Source organism: Hippopotamus amphibius, chromosome 1 (genome assembly GCF_030028045.1).
Source record: "Hippopotamus amphibius kiboko isolate mHipAmp2 chromosome 1, mHipAmp2.hap2, whole genome shotgun sequence".
NCBI lineage: Eukaryota > Metazoa > Chordata > Mammalia > Artiodactyla > Hippopotamidae > Hippopotamus > Hippopotamus amphibius.
The window spans coordinates 77170989-77191550 of record NC_080186.1 but is presented as its reverse complement, the minus strand read 5'-3'; the positions used below and the strand labels follow the sequence as shown (position 1 = coordinate 77191550).

Genomic DNA, 20562 nt, shown 5'->3' with positions numbered 1-20562 from the left:
TGTTTTCTTGGGAGAGGTGTTGGCTGGAGAAATAAACTTGTAAACCATCATTAAACGGGTAATTTTTAAAGGCAAAAAACAACGTGAAGAGAAGAGACTTACAGACTGACCCCATCAACACTCCAATATTTAGATATGGGAGAAATAAAGAGGTACTAGCAAAGCATTTTGAAATCGAGTAGGCATAAACCAAAGGGAGACTAAGGGAGGACTGCTGTCTCAGAAACCAAACGAAGTGATTCAAAACTCAAGAAGTGGTAAACTAGATTAAAGTTGCTGATAGGTGAGTTAAGAAAGAAAGTGAGAAACGGCCATTGCATTTGGCTGGACAGCCATTGCTGACCTTCACAAAAGCTGTTTTTTGTGGAGTGGTCGGAGGGACAAAAACCTGAGTACCATATCCAATAAAGAGCGGACGGTTCTCTTCCAAGAACTTTCAACAAGTTCTGCTAAAGAAAGATTAGCTGAGCAGGAAGAGACTGGAGAGATGAGACACTGAAGGTTTGAGAAGAGAGAACAAAAGTGATCTGAAAGTGTGGGAGAGTGAATGAATTAGGAAACTTTAGTGGAATTGCTGGACTTAGAGACCATTTGAAGTTGTAAGCGAGACAGCTGTAAACTGTGTGTTTTTCTTCAGCCCCTCCTCCAACTGCTGCAGAACAGAATGCTGTAAGCTGGAATGGGTTTTAAGCAGGATGGTATGACAAGAAGGCAGAAAAAAACCTCGACTACAGAGCATAGTAATGTTCGGTCTGGAGGCTCTCAGAAGCCGAGAGGATTGACCACCTGGGCATAGCTTGGGGGGAACAAGCTGGAGACTACACACCGAAAAAAACCCAGGAGTGCTAGGAGGAAGGGTGCTTCCAAACAAACTAGGTCTTTTCTCAGAGAGCAAGCAGAGCAGTAGAGGTTTGGAAAAGGCTGTGCTAGGCCAAGGAAGGAGACACTGCCGCCTTGGAGGTTCGAGGGTTGCTGACTGAACAGAGATGCAGTAAGAGAGAGGATTTTCTAAAATCCTGGGTCCCCTTTCTCTCCTTCCCCTCCCCCCACTACAGAGTACCTCCCGGACCCAGGGGGGTGGACTAAGGTTTTAGCGCCGTAACTTACACCCCGACGTTCGGCTGCTTGCGGCTGTTTACCGGAGACATGGGCATGGTGGCAACTGGCTGGGGAGTGGCAGACCACCCCCTTCCCTGGCTGCTTCTGGAGTCCCTGTACCCCAACCCCCGGCGTTAGCGGCTCGGGCTAAGGCACGGGAATGTTTGCCGGGCGTCATGGAGACCGTGGAGCCCTGGCTCAACAAGCGGCCGCGCGGTTGGCTGGCGGCTGGAGGCCGAGGAGGAGGGAGGAGGCGGAGGGGAGGGCAGAGGGTTGGTGGAGCAAGAGGAAGCTCCGGACGACGACTAGAAGAAGGAGGCGGGCGGCCCGGGCCCCAGGCCCCTCCCAGGCTCTGAGTCTCCCGGGCTGCAGGCGGATGGATGGGGCTTCTTCAGGCGGTGGCGGCAGCAGCGGAGACGGCGGCGGCAGCAGCGGCAGCGGCTGTAAGTGCAGCCTCCATAAACCATCCCTCCTCTCTTAGTCCTGTTTGGGATGACGGGCTTGCGAGCTGTCCTGGGTCCCCTTTCTCTCCTTCCCCTCCCCCCACTGCAGAGTACCGCCCGGAAGACCCTTAACTTCCGGGGAGGGGCTGAGAGAGCGCGCCCGGCGCGCTTCCCTTCCCGGAGTGCCGCCGGCCACCCAAGGCGCATGCGCAGCTGCCCATCGCCATTACCACCGCCCCGCCTCCACCCCAAGACGGGTCTTTTGCTTTGGCGGTGACGGCGGCGCCGGTGTTGCCCGGCGTCCGCGGCACCCTGGGGATCCGCTGCGGAGTGAGTTCGCCTCGTCCTGTCCGCTTCCGTCCCCTTCTGCTGTCGGCCCCGGACCCCAATCGGGGTGGGGCCAAGCTGACCATCCCGCTGTGGCTCCTCCTCTTTCCCTCTGTATCTCCGGGTCCTGTTTCACCCCAGGGAGGCTCCTGCTCCCACTGCAGCCCCTGTGGTGAGCAGGGTCCTGGGCAAACCGGCGTTTTTCGGAGGGAGGGAGGGAGGGAAGAGAGGCTCGAAGAGCGTACTGTGAGGGAATGAGGTCCTCTCAGCCTATGGGAGGATCCCTGAGGACAGATGTCTCCCCCGCCTTTGAATGGCCTTGTTCTTTTAGTTTTTGGTGGAAAGATCTGTGGCCTGGAGACCATCTGTAGTCCTCGTTTTCTATGTGACCTTGGGCGAGTCACTACCTCTCTCTGGGGCCCAATTATCCCTAAAGTTTTTTCCGATGCTAAAACTCTTAATTTTGCAGAAAAGCCTATGCAGTTACGAGACTGGCCCGTCTATTGAGGCTGCTTAGCCAAGATGACCCGGACTTAAGTGAACCTTCTTTCTTCAGTCATGGGTGGAATGAGGCGACCTCTTTATTGGGTCGCTTTTATTCCTTTATCATCAGTTACAAATTGCATGACTCAAGGCTCATTTTTTTTTTTTTTGTCATGGGATTCCTGTCCTAATTCCTGGCCGTCTTTTTAAAAATTAGAGACAGTGAATGGTGAGCTTGTAGTATCATTGTCTCTAGTCTCGTTACTACTGAGGCTCTCTTTCCTTTGATCCAGATGGTGTGGTGGCTCGATTCTCCCAGTGCCTGGCAGAGTTTCGGACGTGGTTAAGAACCAACTGGTTGAGGTTCAATGCAGACAAGACGGATGTGATGCTGGTAGGCAGGGGCACACTTGGAGATTAAGGGAGGGAAAGTCCAAACTCCCTCAAGTAATGTAAATGTTATATTACTCTTCCAGTGTTTGAGAACTGCTGATGGCCAATAGTTTCCAGAGTTTGGGTGAGAGAAAAATAACATGTCAACAATATAAAAACTGTCAAAGTATCAATTTGTGATAATCTGATAAAATGGAGCCACTGGATAAAACTTATGTAAAAAGTATGAAAAGAAAAACCAGAACTGCTCTTTGAAGAACCAAAAGGCTATCTACATGTCTTGGGGTGGTGTTAATAATAAAAATCAAACTAACAAAAAAGATGATGCTGATTGTTACATAGATGTGGGGCTTCCAAATGTAATGCTTTACTGCTTTGTAACCTACATTCTGCCTACTAGAGTAAAGGTAAAATTCTCAATTTATCTAAAATGTCATTTTTAAAACTAGGTGAAGTTTTTTAACATTCTTAACCAAATTAGTATAGTTATCCATAAATTTTTACCTGCACATCACGTGTAGACTGTCACTTTTAAATAAAAACTTAAGGAAATAGTTAATAATCTCAAAAGGGACTCATGGACTCTGAAAATTGTTAGATAAGGAATTTGGTTTTAGGGTTTTGAATGTGCTGTTTCAAGAGAGGTACCTTTTTGAATTGCATAACATGTTTACATAATATACATTATATTTGAATAAGGTGTTGGTCCTGAATAAAAGGTTATATTTCTTAGGTATATGTAAATTGCCAGGTTTATTTATTGGTTAGTTTGGGATAGGGTTGAAGAAAAACTGAAATCTTAAAATGCTTCTGTTAATAGCAAATAATAACTGTGAGGGGTTTGTGTGTGTACGTATGTATGTTTGTGTATTGCAGCCTCTATAAAATTGTTTAATAACTTTTTAATGGCGTATGCAGTAAATTGCTCAAAAATAATTTCCCAATATAATAGTAGTTTTGAGTAGCTTAATGTGGTAAAAGTTAATATTAGCTTGCCTGAAAATGAGGAAGCCTTTAGGTGGGGAATGGGAGCTAAAGAGGCATTTATTCAGGCTTTGTATAGTGATTTTTTTGTTTGGGGACATTAGCCACAAACTTCACATATAATTGGAATTAACCACACATTTTAGCTTAACTGTAAACGTTTCACTATACAATTCTAACAGAACCACCATTTTGGATATCACAATAATAAAGACTATAAACTAATAATTTTAAACACCTCATAGGTAATGGAGAATTTTCCCATGCCTTCAACTCTGTAATGTCCTGTTTTCAGCTCCTCTAGTATCAATAGGCTTTAAAGATTTATTTTTTGTTAACCCAAGTATAAATATTGAGTGTTTGTATTTGAATGCAAAGAAGACATCTGTTGAATTAATCCAAAGTGCTGAAGAACTTAGGGTAATGGGTGGAAATAACAAGGAGGTAGATTCTGGTTTGATTAAAAAGAATGTTCTAAACATTAGGAGGTTTTTTTGAAAAGAGAAGCCTTTTCATGAGACAGTGAGTTATTGGAGGTGTTTAAGAATAGGCAGAAAAGCCTGGTAGTTGGGAAACAGAATAAGGGATTCCTACCTAGACAGTGTAGAAATTGACTGAAGACCTCTAAGGTCCCGTCCAACATTTAAGATTCTATGGCTGATGAATAGTTAATTTTTACGTATTTGATACTGAAGAGGTAAACAAGAGTTTTGAGAAAGACTTTGCTTTCCTTTAGATGGCTCTTAAAATTTTTAAAGATAAGTATATCACTAGAATAAAATGGGGAGTAAAACTATACTGAATTCAATAATAATGTTACCAATGAGTTACAATATTGGAGCTGTTCTCTTTACCTTTAGAATATCTGAACCTAAAAAACAAAAAAAAACCCAAAACTTAACCCCCATTTACAAAAAAAAGTAAGAAGAAAAATGTAGAGGGAATTTTTCCACTATATGATGAGACATAAAAATGGTAAAACTGACACACAATATTAATAAATCTACAAGTCATTTATCAGTAGCATGGATACCTATTCAAATATGTCCCAAACCTCGATATCCCTGATAATTTCATAATTGATTCAGTAGCTTAAGGGCCGTGATCCCCAGCTCTTTACCACAATTGGGATTCTCATTGATGAATTAACAAGAATCAAGGATTGAATAGGCTTTAGCAAGCAAGTTATTTCTGTACCTTGCATTTTGACAATATTTTTAATTTTCTTTTGATAACCAGCTAAATTTCATATATTAGCTTTCATATTTAAATGGATAATTCTCCTTCAGCCCAGTGGTTTTATAAAGCCTGAGTTTCTACCTCTAGGCCCCTTATTCTTCTTATCTTTACCCACCTCAGGTCTATGCACATCCATTGTTCTTTGCCTTCACAGCTGTTTCCATAAAGCATCTCAAAGTGAAAAGTGTTTGAATATGAACTGACTTATAAGAAAGTCATTTCTATTTTGAGTCCAAAGGACTAAGGTAATTCAACAGGGTAACTCTTAGAGACTATATACCTATGCTAAAATATTTATTCCCCCAAGGAATCCTGAAAAACACTTATATAACTATTTAAAAAATAAAATGAAAATACTGTACAGTACAGTTAATGGTAAAAATTGTTTGTAGATTTGGGAACCCTAAAGTTTTCCTTTCTCTTCTTTCCCTTGCTTTTCTTTCAGTAGAAAATGTGCATCAGATGTTTATGTTTAATTGGTTTACAGACTGTCTGTGGACTCTTTTCCTGTCATATTACCAGGTAATGTCCTTTCACTTAGCAGCTACTTCATATACCTATAAATGCACAAAATATTCATGCACAAATTATTATTGGACATAAGAATTTCAAGTTAATGTTGAATCTTTGGAAATAAGAAACTACTTAATAGTCTAGAATTTTAAGGGAATACAAATAAAACAGCCTTCCCCATATTCCATTGTAAGTTATGTATCAGTTTAAAGAAAAATTGTATACATGCACATTTATCAAATATATTGTGCTGGCATCACATTATTTGGAGGGAATGAATAAGTTTTATATTTAACTGGGTGATTTTGGTAGTCATTTTTGAAATCGCATTAAGAAGAACCCTTGAACATTTGGGGGAAAACAGTCTTTATGAAATAAGACTTTCTAACTTCTGGTTTGGTAAAATGTGTTAGTGCACGTTTTAATATCACGTTTGCATTACCCCGTATCTGCCTTAGTCATGGAAGTGAAACATGTTTGTTATTTTGCAATCATTGGCTCTGGCAATCACCAGAATTGGCACCAAAGCCAACTGGCAATTCTAAGCCAATACATTAAAATAAACTTTTAAATTGCAGGCATTTCGGGCATTGCACATAAGCAAGTTCTCCATCTATGCAATCGAGTCAGAGATTATTTATATCTATCAAAGAGCAGCTTCTCAGTATTTCACATTTAAAAATTTTCTCAAGTTGTGCAGAATTCAACCGTTGCACAATTATGTTGCTACTGGCATTGCAGAAGGTGTGTGAGGAAAAGCAAATGATATATGAGGATGGCAGTATACCCAGCGCAATCCCTTTTCTTAATCTCTGCTTTGACCGCTAAGATTTTGGTAAATGGGATTTTACAATTCCTGTCGGGAAAGAACCAAGAGAAATATCTGTCAAGGGATAACCGCTTTCAAAGCGCACTTCTTGGCGTTGTTGCATCACAGCAACATCCGTTTTCCAACAAATGCACTTCAAAAAAGGCCTACGTGTGAAATGTATCGTATCTTTTTCCCTGCGACGTGAATGCTGGACGCGGCTCCTTTGGCTAGTTTCCTAGACCTCTCTAGTCCCTAGAGCCCTCTCGCGGGCTGGAGTCGCGGATCCGCTAGGGCAGGGGAGGCGCCGGGCCCTGAGATGCCCACCTCCCCCCACACCCACCTTGGCTCCGCCTCCTCGGCGCTCCTCCGGGGGAGGGCTGCTTCGGGGCCGCGCGCGCGCTCCTCTTCCCGCGCGCGCGCTCCGGCCTTTTCCCTCCAGTCCAGCTCAGCCCGGGCGCCGCGAGGGGGCGGAGTGGGGTGTGGTGGGCGCGCTCGGGCGGCTCCTGCGCGTTCCCGCGCGGCGGCGGGAGCGGCAGACACGGCAGCGGCGGCTGGAGTCCCGTTGCCGAGTCTCACATCCGGGTTCTGGCCGTGACCCAGCTGCGGCCGCCGCGGAGATGTGACCCGTCAGTACGGCAAATATGGCGGAGGTAAGGGAGCGAGCTCCCCCTCCCCGTCCCGGAGCCGGGCGCCCCCAGGTCCGGGCCGGGGAGGAGTGGAGTGGGCCTGGCTAGGGGAGGCCCAGCCCTGCTGGCGCCACTGCCCACCTGTTGTCCGGAACAGGCCGCGCTCTGGGCGGGAGCTTTCCGTGGAACTTAGTTGGGATGGGTCCGGGGCTGGAGGAAGCGGAGGCGTAGTTGGACTTCGGGGGCACTTTGAAGGAGCGAGGGCTGCGTAGCACTGCGTATGGAGAGGGGCGAGGGGGAGGGGGCACCCGCGGGGCAGGGGCACCCGCGGGGCAGGGGCGCCTCTGGCGCAACTTCGCCGGCCGGTGCTAGGGGCCAAGAGAGGAGCTGCTGCTTCCTCTTCTTGCGAAGTTTCTTCCCTCCCTATCCGAGATGCTGTTGCGCCCTTCCGCGTCACCCCCATCGGTTTGATACTGGTATTCCGCCTGTGTTGGGGAAAACGTAAGGAAAAAGGCCTTTGATTAACTCAAATTTTCTTGATGGTGACCAGTTGAGCGTGGAGAAAATGAACCTGGTCTTTCGCAATCCATCCCTCTAGGTTGGGGGAATCTCCCCACTTCTTCAAACATTCCCCCTTCCCCCCCATCGTAGAACCTCTTTTTCTCTCTTTACATTTCAGAAGAGTTGTTTTCTCCCTTTCTTACTCCCCATCACTTTCCAGGCATTTTCTCCCCTTGCTGATGAAGGCTGTCTATTCGTGTCTTTTTTCTCTTCCAGTTTTTTCCACCTTTAGGAAAGGATTTTTTTCCCCCATTTGCTCTTTTTCTGATAAACGAGTTCTCAGATCCCCCTTTCTCCGGTGCCGATTGTTTTACATTTTGGGACCTCAGATCGGTGGGCAAACAACATCTGTTGATTAATTTAAATTTAGTGTATACTATTGGTGATTTAAATTTTTGCTTGTGATTTAAACCTTTAAACATTTGAATTTTTTTTAACACCTTTTTGTTCCCCTTACCCTCATAAGAATTTCAGTATCCTTTACTCGCTGGAGTTAAGGAGGTGATTTATTTGGACTTTTATGTCTTCTTTGAGTAGAGCCACTCTAAATGTTGATAAAGGCATTGTTTTCTTATTAGAATTACCATTTTCATTGTCTCAGAGGCGCCTAAAAACAGATTCAGGAAGTAGGTAAATTATATTTACCATCCAACCCCCAGTTTTTATCTTCATTATTGGCTAAATGAAGTCAATGGTGAGTACACTTTTGTCAATACCATAATTTTTCCTTTTTAAACCTTGGAATACAGAAATGTAGATTATGGAAAAGAATATTAATTTGGGGGCCTTTTCATGTACCTGTTGAGTGGAGGGACCTAAAGCTTAAGTTTTATGGAGTGGCTCTTAGGGTGTGCCTTCCCCTCTCTGTGGACACTGACTTTATGTCCTGAAGTATTTGCTATTACAAGAGGAAGAGGTTTTACTCTAGCAGGATTGACTGCTGCCAATATTATTTTTAAAAATTTAATATTCTGCTTTAAAACTAAATTTAGATCTTAGGATTTATTTCCATTTCTTTTACTCTTTGTGGTTAAATAATTGTATTTCAAGGAATATGAGTTGGAGAAAACATAGTACTTTTTATTTCACTTAAATTGTTGTGACTGGATTTATTCCACTTCGCTGAAAGAGTTTTCGTCCTGACAAGGTTCTTAAGTGTTTCTTTCCTTCCTGTGTAACAGGGGAAGGAGTTCTGTGTAGCTGGATTTACATATATTTTGTCTCGTAGTCTTCAGTGGATCTCCTTTCAGTGAATGCCCCTTAGATAAGCAGCAGTGTGCCGTAATAGGTAATGTGGCTTCTTGCCTCGTGGCGCTGCTCTCAATGGTTCGAGCTTTAAGTTTTGTAGTCATATTTTAAAGTAAAATATTACTGAAAGAAAATATCTTCGTGTATGAAAATACAGTGAGATTTGTTTAAAAAACCTTACTCAGAAATTTTACCTACCACACTGAAAACTTAATATGTAAATAAAAGCATTTTAGCATTTTATTTGTTTTAGAAATCAAAGATGGTTGCATTCATGTAAGAGAGGAAAAGCAATATTTTGAGTCACTAATCATTTCCTAATAATTTCAGTTGTATGTTTTAGTTTCCTTAAAAATTGCATCACTTAGAGAATGGAACTCTCATATTTTGTAGGAACACATGGATAGTTCAATTTCAAGGAGAAAAACGCTGAATTTTGTTTTCAGTGCACTTTTTTAGTCATCTGGTATCTTTTAAAAATTCATCTTTTATGTTCTTCAGTTACTTGTAGATGGTTTTATTTATAGTGAAGTTAGAGGAAGAGTGGAGGAACCTTCTTCATCTCTGTCCTAAGTGTCCCAAAAAGCCTAGAACAGGTCAAGTGGTGAAAAGTAAAATTAATTTTAGTTTCCCTATCTCAATATTTTAGTAATTAGAATGATTTTAGAGACTAGTCATTTTAAAAATTAAGTGAAGGAGAAGTTTCTTGGTTTATAGAGTGCTTTTACTTTTATGTGAACTCTCAGGAGATTCATTCTTTATGCTGCCAATATGAAATATGTGGTAAAGCAATTCAAATGCCGTGCTCTTGCGCTTTTGGTTAAGTAGACCTGAGGATTGAAGCTAACTGGTGAAATAACAGTAAGTGCAAAGTGACAATATGTGTTTATTTGATAAATCTGAGGGGAAAACAGGGTATTGAACACATATGTCTCCAGAGAAAAATGTAGGTATTATGCTTCTGGGCTTTTTTGTTTTTGTTTTTTCCTACACAGAATGACCCTGACCTTGTTTTCCAGAAAAGTCTTTAATTCTTAAATATAGTTTGCTTTAGATGTGAACATAAAATACTAATTTTTTATACTTGATCTGATTATCTTAGTCCATAATAGGAAGTATGTATTAAATGCTTATTAAAATTGTAATAAAATTTAAAACATATGTAATGTATATAGAAGTAATGGCATATGCTCCATTTCTTAATACTTTTTGATAATATTTCTCATTGTTTATTATCCCTTAAAATTATTAATCAACCTTCCAAAAGGAGGCTGTGCTAGTTGAAGGAAATTACAGGGTAGAGGCAGTTTTACAAAGGCAACGAGAAAGAAAGAATAAGAGGAAGAAATCGTCGATCCTTTGGGTTTTATAAGGAATGTGGTGTACGGACCTTTGGGGATGAACAATTTGTCTTTCGTTTCAGAGTTTGTAAACACATAAGGAACTTCCTTTTCAAGGGAAAAAAAAAGCCCCAGCATAGTGCAAGACCTATCTTTTCACCTAAGGCCGTATTGTCTCATAAAGAGAAGAAAATTTAGTGGATTTGCTATTCTGTATTAGCTTCAAGTATTTTAGTATTTCCAACAATAATACATAATCTTATTTATTCACTGTCACATCTATCCACTTCTCTTAAAAACAGACTCCTTGTGTAGCATTTTTCAGTGTAGGATTTTCTAAGGAAAAAGGATTATCTTGACTGCTATTCTTGATAGTTTTCATTTCTACTCTAAACAAAACTTGTTTCACTGCAGCGAATTTAGGTCTTAAATAATTACACTGGTAATGGAAAAAAAATTTTTTTTAGTGTCTATACTTACAGAGCTATTAAGGATTTATCCAAAGTGCTTAACACCAATGCATGAAGGTCTTAAAAATCTTAATTCAGAAGGAGTAACAGTCAAAGTGCTTGGTAAGGTAGGGAAGATTAGTTGGGAAATACAAAGGTAAATTTTTTTTAGAGAATTCTTGAGACTAATTGTTTTCCCAGATAATTCAGAAATACAACACTGCTGTTGAAACTTCAGCGTGTCTTTATGAAAATCAGCTATATAGAAATTTCTTGCATGAAGTTTTTTTGAATATTTCAAAGAATTTGCAAATTGTTGCAGTGATTAAGAAGTGCCAGTTGTTACTGGGGACCCATTCTGTTTGACTTATGTTGTGGCTTAGAATGACTTATAATTAGGTTTATGTAGATATGAAATTCATAAAGTAGTAATCCCCAGAAGCTTTTTGCAAATTGAGATCTTTTTTTCCCAATAGCTCTAGGTTTGAAAAAAAATTTAGAAGCATCTTAAACATATCCCATCCGTGTAGCTAAGTACTCTGTAGTGTTATGTCTTTGGAGCAATTCATAATAAAAGTAAAGAGCTTAGATCTCAAAGGAAATTGAACTAAACTTGAAGAATTCTAAATCTTTTCATCTAAGGGAAAATGAAACTGAGCGAAGAGTTTATGTAATTTGTCCCAGATTGTGCAGTCTGTGGCACAATTAAGACTGGAACCTAGTAGGCCTCTGAATTCCTAGTGCTTAGTAATAGCAGTTCATCCTCTAAATTATTACTACTGTGGTAAATTTGCTAGTTTTAACTCCAAGACTTTCTTAACCAACCTCAAACTTAAGTGATTTAGTTTTGTATGGAGGAAGAGGGATGATAAGCCCTTGACACTGTCTCCCTGCCTTCACCCTGGAATAGGACCCCTGACTCCTTTCTATCTTCTTCCCAATCACTGTGAGAATCTCTGATTTAGTGTCTGCGGTTACTGAGTAGGTGATAATAATACTTAAATGGTGATGGAATTAGTTTGAGGGGAACAATTAGCTAAGACAGTTATACTCATTGAAAATATGCTTTTGATTGCCTGGGATAAGAGAGTCTTCGTGTTCGTTCGTTCTTTCTTTCTGTTTTAGTAATGATGATATTCTAGTTAGTTGATCTTTTCTCTCTGAATTTACAGTTTTCTGGTATATGGGATATTTCTTACCATGGTCTAGAAAAATACAGGAGAGAGACATTTGGACAAATCTGAGGCATTGAACGTTACAACTATTAGCAGCTTGATTAACTAAATCATATGTATGGGTGAAGGTATAAAACTTAACAGCGTTCATTCTTTAATTTGATTTAGCACATTCATACTCTGTGTCTGTCTCCCTAGTGTTTTACATCTCAGATAAAACAATTATGTATGTGCCTAAAAGAAAACTAGTTTTTTTTCAAAATTATATAAACTTGTTAAAAAAATGACAATTACGAGGTTTTCTTGAAAATCTAGAAGTAAAGAAAGAAAATGAAAATATATACAGTATATATATGCATTTTTTTTTTTAGCATTTTTCTCTCAGTACAAACAGAGCTCATTCTTTTTAATGGATTAATAATGTTCCATTGCTTGGAAAAACTATATTTCATTTCTAACTAGTTAAATGATGGACTTAAATTTTTTTCCAACTTTTTGCTATAGACAACTTTGTGGTAATAAACAATATACATATATCTTGGTGTGCTGTTTTAGGCATGTCAGTAGGGTAAGTTCATGTTGGCAAGATGATCTCCAGAATGCTTAAACTGTCATACTTCTACCAGTAATGTATGAGTGCATTTTAAGTACATTTTAATCCCCAATGTAAAAAATCTTTACTGCCTACATTTTATAATTTGAGCTTTTTCTAAAAATAGGTTTTGCTACAGATGAGTACCTATTTAGATTTTAGTTTAATTTTTCCCCTCCTCCTTCTTTCCTTCTTTGCTGTAGTCATTAATGGTAGATGTAGGTTTTTCTGGAGGGTATTGTTAGAGATACCAGTTGTTAATGAGACATAGATAAAAGTCTGACATGACAGATGACAACTGGCAGTCACGTTTTAAACATACTTTGGATAGACGAAAACCATTTTAAAAAGGAAGAGAAAGTAAAAGGGAAGGAGGAGAGAGGTAAAGAGATTTTTTTTTTTTTAACATAGTTGTTTGGGAAGTATCGAAGGAATCAGGACTAGGCTTTAACTTCACCACCCACCTTGGAACATTGATCAAGTCAGTTTATCTCCCTGGGTTTGCTAATCTATAAAATGAGGTAGGTGAGGCAAGTTTTATTGTCAGGTTTATGATCAAGTAACTTTATGCATTTGAAAATATGTAGTGCTCTGTGAACATAAGCTGGTTCTGCTGTTCTTTTAAATACCTAAATAAAAATACCCTCATTTCATACTAAAATTTCCTATATTATACTAAACTCATATTTCAGTTGAAAGATAATCATTTTGTTTGTTGATTGGCAAAAGTAATGTTTACAGTGTTAACTATTTTCAAATGCCTGTTTTCCAGAAGCTCATCTTTGATTTAATTGGATATAATTAACTTTCAGGAAACCTATCTCACTCCTGTCCTCACCAAACTGGTAGAGTAGAATTTTATTTTGAACATAGAATACTAAAATATGTATCTATATGCAAAGCATTCCTGCTTCTCCTCCCCCAGTTCTAATCTGTACCATCCATCAAATCATGTTTCTTAAAACATTCTAGTATGTCTAACATAATATGATTAGTGCTGTTTTGAGCGCTGGGTATTCTACTTTATGCCAGCTATACTTAAAAATGCTATCAGTCCTCTAAACATTTGGTATCTTAATGAATGGAAAATATTTGGGGCATTTTTCAGAACATTAAAGTGGTAACTATCTACCAATAATACAACAATCAATATGGTGTTTATTGGCATTTAGCACAGTTTGAGGCATTTTACAAACACAAATACAGACACCAGCCACAATTCAATGTCTCTATTATTGCCAATATCAATAACATCAGTGAAAATGTACCATTCTGTAGAATAACTTATTTTTAATTAGCCTTTTATCAGAAGACTGTTAAATGGAATAATTATTGAAGTGTTCAAAAAGAACCAAATGCTCAAAGAGCTATTTTATTTAAGCTAATTTGAAAGAAATCCTGGGGTTTGTTTGTTTGTTTGTTTATGCCATGCAAACCTATTTCAGAAGTTTACTAAAGAAAGAAAAAACAACATTGTAAGGCTACTCTGTGGATTGTGAACCCCCTTGAATAGTTAACTTTGCTGTAGCCTTGGACAGAGATTATGCTTAAACTTGGGAAGTAAAGTATGATGTAAAAGTGGAATAATATTATAAAATAGTGACTTGCTATGTAATAATTTGTGTGGTGGTTAAATCCATTTTAAGCTAGGAGTGTATAACTGTTCAAAAGATGTTAAACAAGCTAAAAACCCTTTTTATGGTTACATTATTCTCTGTTACCCTACTCTACAGCTTCCCATTAGAGGAACCAAATTTAACAGTAGCACCATTTTCACTCTGTTGTGGCAGAGTAACTGTTAAATAAAGATGGTGGTGTGACACTTGAAAATATATAATACTGAATACTGTTGGTCTTTTGTTAGAATGAGACAATTCTATAGGCAAGAACCATTCTCCTATAAAAATTAAAAGGAAAAAATAGGACCCTTGAAAAAGTATGCCCCCAAACAATCTAAGTTACCATGTGGATTCTAGAATGTCATACTTACTGCAGTAGCATAATGTGGACAGTTATCAAAATGAAGTTTTAATGCCTTATAAGAATTTGTCTTCGATGCCTAGCTTTTGAAAAATTGGGCACTTTGCTCATTCAATTTTGTTCTTGCCTCTCTGCCCCATTTCTTAGTAGAAAGAAGGAAAATACTAGAATATCTTTATCTTTTTGCTAGTGCTTTTGGACTTCCAGCATCTCTGACTTCTAATGAGCCTGAAATAGATAGCTTGGAATGAATAGGCAAGGTTTTAGTTATAAAGTTCATGTCATTTGAGGCATCTTTTGAATTTCTGTTATTGAATTTGTCTTAATGGAGTTGATGTTTGTAGATGACTTGTTTATAATTGTGAATTAACTGAATTAAGATAAAACAACCACAAATTGTCAAGTGGTGGTAACACTAAAATAAGTTGCTAACAATTTTATCTTTAATGAGAGGTAGAATGGTACAGTAGAAGAAGCATTATAATTAGCAATCTTTGTGATCTTCCATCAAATAACTTAACCTCCTCAGATTTGAGTTTGAAAGGTTGCTAATTCTATGGTAATTTAAAAGTATGTTGTGCATTAGTAAAGTTAACCTAATGTGCTGTTCGGTGCTTAAGTAACACTTAAATTTTTCCTTCTGCTTTCTTACAGTGTAATTTTTATTTTAAATAATGTCTTAAATTGTTTCTGCCTCTCTTCTCACACTCATTTTAAGCCAGAGCCCTGTTTGATAGCAAACCTTGGGTGTAATTTTCCCTGTATTGATAAGGAGAGACTATTCTAGAGAATTCCAGGATCTAAAATAATATCTCTTGAACCACATATATTATGAGATACATATCTGCCTTTAAAAATTTGAATCTGTTCCACATTATTGTCTTTGTTTCTAGATTCAGGAATGTGTTTCAGATTTTTCTCTGTAAGTAAACATAATGTCAGAGAAGGGATTATATGGGAAGTTTTGGTTTGTCCTGGACAATTCAGACATTAAAACATAGCTGTAGTTTTTGGTGTTATATTAATTGTTGAATAATTCCTGTAATGTTTATAAAGATTTACTACACAAAGATGCTAATTTTTCTTCTTTTCTTCCCCTCCTCAGCCATCTGTTGAGTCTTCAAGTCCAGGTAAGTATTTTCTGTATTTTTTGTAATCTCTATTTGACTAACATTTGGCCTATTAGTTACATAAAGGTTAGAGGAGTTAGACTATCATCTGACTTGCTTTTCTTCTGAATGCTTCTTTTCTCTGGGGAAAAAGAAATGGATGAAATATTTGACTGCCCCGTGAAGGTACAGGTGAGGCTACTGTGAGTTCAACCTCATGACTATTTGTGGGTTTCTTCTCTCTCTCTTTTTTTTTTTTATGAATTGCCACATGTATTTTGTTTAGTTTTTATTTGCTGTTTCATTTGAAGTATATTTGAAGTGTATTCTTAAAAAGGAATCATAAACTGCTTAGAAATATTTGCTTGTATAAGAAATTCAAAGTATTTTATCTGAGAAAAGTATTGTTAATGCATTTAATATGAGAGAGGGAAAGGTAAAATAAAAGATTCAACAAATGGAGTGTTGTAAATTGTTATTTTTAGATTTTATTATTTACAATATCAGGCTTCTGTCCAAGGAAATGTTTATTGTTCTTTTAAGTAATACTAATTGTAGGCAATTACAAAAATTGGTGGAAAAAATTAGAAATAGAAACTTAATGTAAAAAAAGTTTTGATCCACTGGTGAAGGGCTATGTCCTTTGTGACATTTGCACTTTGGAATTGATGCTAATAATAGTAGTCACGTGACCCAGGCTAAGTTGTTTGTCTATAGACTCCACCAATGTAAACCAGTTATATCTACTAGCCATTAGAGGTGGGGATATAGGGAAGGGAAGGTAATAAAATGATTAAATGAGTGCATATGATGTATTATAAACTGAATTTATCATTTGAGTCTTTGCAAAGATGTAAAGTACTTTGTAGTAATTTTGCAGTAGGATAGAATTCTGTGATGAAGCAGTGATTATTTGCCTTAACTCTGAAGCAAAATACTTACACAAAGCATCAGACTCCCTACCCCTAGTTATTTATTTTTGGGATTCTTTTCCCTAGGATACAGTAAGAGACAGCCTAATGATGGGCCTTATTAATTAATAGAAAGGAATAGGATGGTTAGTTGGTCTCAAAGAACAAGGTGAAAAGAAGTCAGCTAAAACAAAGAGGTCGGATTGTCAAGAAAAAAACTGAAATTGAAAGTTTATAGAGAACAGTTGCAGTGTATGTGTGGGGAAAGGAATTAGAGTGTGAAGGGAGAAAAGGTTCACTTCACCCATACTTTGTAATTTCATATAGTGGAAGGGTTGAAGTAGCAAGGCTTTAAATATAATTGGCTTTTCAAATAGTGAAAAAAAATGGAGGACTTAAAGTAAGTCATGTAACACTTGTGATTTGGTACTGTCTTCTCATGTGAGCTGGTTTTTATGTTGGTAAAAAACTATAAGTAGTTAGGAATTAAGCATAATTATTTTTTGACAATATTTGCATCCAATAGGAATTATATTATGATTAGGATAATAGTATACAAAGTGGTAGTGTGAGTTTTTTTAGGATCTTTTTGCCTACAAGGGAGAAGAAAAGTATAGCAACATCTGTAGGAATACATAATTATTGACTAAATGTCCTAGAAGATTGCTGTGTGAACTGAAAAGTTTTGGGACTTTTCCATTGAAAACTCAGAAAGAAGGGATAATGACTGGGACAAAAAAGCTGCAACTAAATTAGTGATTCTCAGACTGCTCTTATAGAACCCTTGTGTCTAGTCCCTCACCCAGTACTAAGATCCTCTACTAAAATTATGCTGCGTTCTTAATTTCCAGAAGAAAAGATAATAAACTTTTCTAAATGTTTTTATTTTATAAATCTTTCTAAGACTCTGATAACTCGTACTGTAACAAGATAGACGATACCTGACTTAGCAATTATATATTTAGTTATTTTACATTTAATATCAATATTTTGTTATGTTCCTCAAAGAGCACACTGATCTCTAAGGGCTTTGCCATCTGACCCAGTTTGCAGTTTACTCATCTTTGTAAACATAGGGTCTTTTCAAGTATTCTTTGAGGTAGAATATCTACTGCTTCTGAAACTCTGACTTACAGGACCCTTGGAGCTCAGTAAAAGCCAAAGGCATTGGAATTAGCAGAACTAGGATTAAAATTCCATTCTTGGCATCTACTGGCTCTGTGAGCTTAAACATGCTACTTAAACTCTCTGGGCCTCAAGTTTTTGTTTTTTCTTCACAGGATTGTTTGAAGATTAAATGAGATAATGTATGTGAAGTGCTTGACCATAGTATTTGGCACATAGTAAACACTCAAAAAGTGGTTCTTACGCTTAAAGTATTGGGAGGTAACAAGAACCCTGGAGTCTTGGCGCCCCCTTATTCCTACCTGTCTGATTTTTCAAGAAATCAGCCTCTATATCTCTTTGTTTTACTTATTGGTTTTCTTAGTGGAGTGAATAGAAGGGTAGGTACATCTATCAGTATAACCTTTAACAGTTGAAACTGATAAAAATAAATCACTAATTTTTTTTTTTAGTGTTAAATAACTCATTTGTGTATTAGTTAACAATGCTTTTGCAAACTTAAGTCCAGGTTTGGCAATAGGCAAATATGGGGATAGTTTATAGACTATACATGCCCAGCATTTGCTGTCTACTATTACAAGTTTTGACCCTATTGAGTACAGCAATGTTCCTCAGTCACCAGGCTAAAAATAGATTAGTTTTTACAACAGTAACCTACTGGATTATTTTTAATACCTTTCATAAGAGTTTTGTATGCAATTTTAATAAACGTTGCTTTTTATACTCCATCTTTGGATTATTTTAACTAAGTAAGGACAATTACCTTTATATTAGAATATATTTCTGTGGACGTGCTGATAGAATAACATTTGAGTTCATCTAGAATAATATTTGAGTTCATCTGTATTTTCATTAGACTATATATTCAGATGATTGTATATTTTAATAGACTCATTGGGTCTATTAAATATCAATCTAGTGATTAAGAATTGTGATTTTTCTCATACCAAAGATCATTCTTATTTGATATGACTTATTTACAACTCGTTTTGTTTGGGAAATTACAGTACTCTTCAAACATCCCCCCCCCCCTCCAGTTTTGCAGTTGTTGCTGTAAATATATAGAAATGAAACAGGGTAAAAAATAATTCTTAAAGAAGATGTTTTGTGGGGGTAAGTAAGGGCAAGAATTTTAGAAAACAATAAATAATACTTGCTGTGCATAGCTTTTCCCTCATACTTATATCCAGCTTCAAATAACATATACAATAAATTAATATTAAGAAGATACACATAATTTGATTTACCAAACTGTTTAAAATATTCTTTACCAGGAGGTTCAGCAACATCAGATGACCATGAATTTGATCCATCAGCTGACATGCTGGTTCATGATTTTGATGATGAACGCACATTAGAAGAAGAAGAAATGATGGAAGGAGAAACAAACTTCAGTTCTGAAATAGAGGATCTTGCAAGGGTAAATAACAATAAGAGTAGAGGATGAAGTGGTTGTAGCTTTTTTGTGGAGAGAGGAAACACTTTAAATTTTAGTTCTCTACTTATGTTATTTTGGGGAAAGTGATATTATATGTAATCAACACTGAAAAATTCTGTGGCATAGGTGGAATATTTAAAGTTTGAAATGAAAGGCATTTTTTAAAAAGAAATAACTTTATTATGTGAATTAGAATTCAGTAGTTACTTCAGTAAAACATCGCAGATATTGGGTCAAAAATGTCGAGCAAGGGGGTACTAAATTTCCTCTTACATATCTTCTGTCCTCTCCATCTCAGTAAAAAATGGTACCACTGTTTACCTTGTTGTCTAAGTTAGAAACCAAGGAGTCATCTTCCTTCATTATCAATATTCCTAAATAAACCTATCATTTCTATCCAAAAATATCTCTTATCTGGCTCTTGTTCCATCTCTGCTGCTACCCTCAAACCCAGGTCACCATCATTTTTAGCTTAACCTATTACAGTAGCTTCCTAACTGGTTTCTTCATGTCCTCTTTTACCACTCTTTTCTCCAGTTTATTACCACAGCAACCATGATGAACTTTTCAAAATATAAATCAGTTTATGTCAGCCACCTATTTAAAACTCTTCAGTGGGTTCCTGTAACACCAGAAGAAAATCCAGACTTCTTGCCCTGGCCATCCATGTATTATACTACCACTGTCATGGTGTGTATAGCTACACTAGCTGCTTTTGTTCTTAAATGTGCTGATTTTTTCCCACTTCAAGGCTTTTTAGCTCATTTCCACTCTGTCTGGTATGTGCTTTCTCCTTATCCTCTCAAGTCTGGACTTAATATTCCCTCCCCAGAATGATCTTTCCTGGCCCCTGATCAGCTTTTTTTAACCACTGTACCCCATTCAGTACTTTGCTTATACCTAAAAGTTGTAATTATATGTTTGTTTAATTTTTTTGTCTGTATCCTCCTTTATTTCCGAGAGAGGAGGGATAGTCTGTTTTATTCACTAATGTATTTCACGGCTCCTAGCAAGAGTGGTCACTCAAAATTTTTGAATGAATGAATAAGTCAATTTGATATGCTATCATTGAAAAGTATTATGCATACAATCTGCTGTACTCCATAACAAAAAGAACATAAGAAATAAGACATATGCCAGCCTTTAAGCATGTGGAATACATAATAGCATGGAAAAATGAATTCTTATACTTCTAAAGTAATAAAGATTAATCAATGTTTCAGAATTTTAGCTTGGAACTTTTTAAAGTGTACAGTTAAAGAGCTGGAAGAGTAGTCTTATTAAGTCAAATCTTGTCATGTGGTCCCATTTTGAATTGTTCAGTGATTAAAACTGGCTTAATCCATAATGCCTAAGCAATTCAGTATTTTATTATTTTAAGCCAGACAGCCGACTTGATCTTAGTGGTAATAGTGTAGAGCTGTTATAGAAGCTTTTCAAGGATGAGTTAAAAAGCACATGAGGAATCTGGAGTCAGAACTATTCTTTAGAAGAGTCTGGAAAGCTATTCAGAAAACTGGGATAATTTGCTTGGATGATTCAGAACCTAGGTGAACATCAAAGGAAACAGTTGAGTTCACAATCGTTCATAGTTGCTTCATATATTCATAAAGTGCAAAGGCAATTATTTTCAATTATTTACCTGTATTTTCACAGAAACTTATCACTTAGATGTATTTTCTTACTTCTGAATAACCCATCCATGGGATAAAAGGTA

General features: G+C 37.6%; 2 protein-coding genes across 14 annotated transcripts in view; one reads left to right on the top strand and one right to left on the bottom strand.

Moving 5' to 3' along the window:
• The window catches only part of DNAI4 (dynein axonemal intermediate chain 4), a 123672-nt gene extending 122286 nt beyond the window's left edge, over nucleotides 1-1386 (bottom strand). The window contains 2 exon segments of the mRNA XM_057717036.1: nucleotides 1108-1219; nucleotides 1222-1386. Of these exon segments, the coding sequence (XP_057573019.1) occupies nucleotides 1108-1219; nucleotides 1222-1276 (167 nt within the window). The 5' untranslated portion in view covers nucleotides 1277-1386.
• A 24-nt stretch (nucleotides 1387-1410) lies between these two features.
• Nucleotides 1411-20562, top strand: part of MIER1 (MIER1 transcriptional regulator) — a 53694-nt gene continuing 34542 nt past the window's right edge. For 2 of the 13 annotated variants that reach the window (XM_057717096.1, XM_057717067.1), the window contains exons 1-5: nucleotides 1738-1871; nucleotides 2645-2745; nucleotides 5413-5489; nucleotides 15368-15392; nucleotides 18682-18827. In XM_057717096.1, coding sequence (XP_057573079.1) covers nucleotides 5430-5489; nucleotides 15368-15392; nucleotides 18682-18827 — 231 coding nt within the window. In that variant the 5' untranslated portion in view covers nucleotides 1738-1871; nucleotides 2645-2745; nucleotides 5413-5429. The other 11 variants (XM_057717057.1, XM_057717046.1, XM_057717153.1 and 8 more) reach the window with 10 other exon arrangements.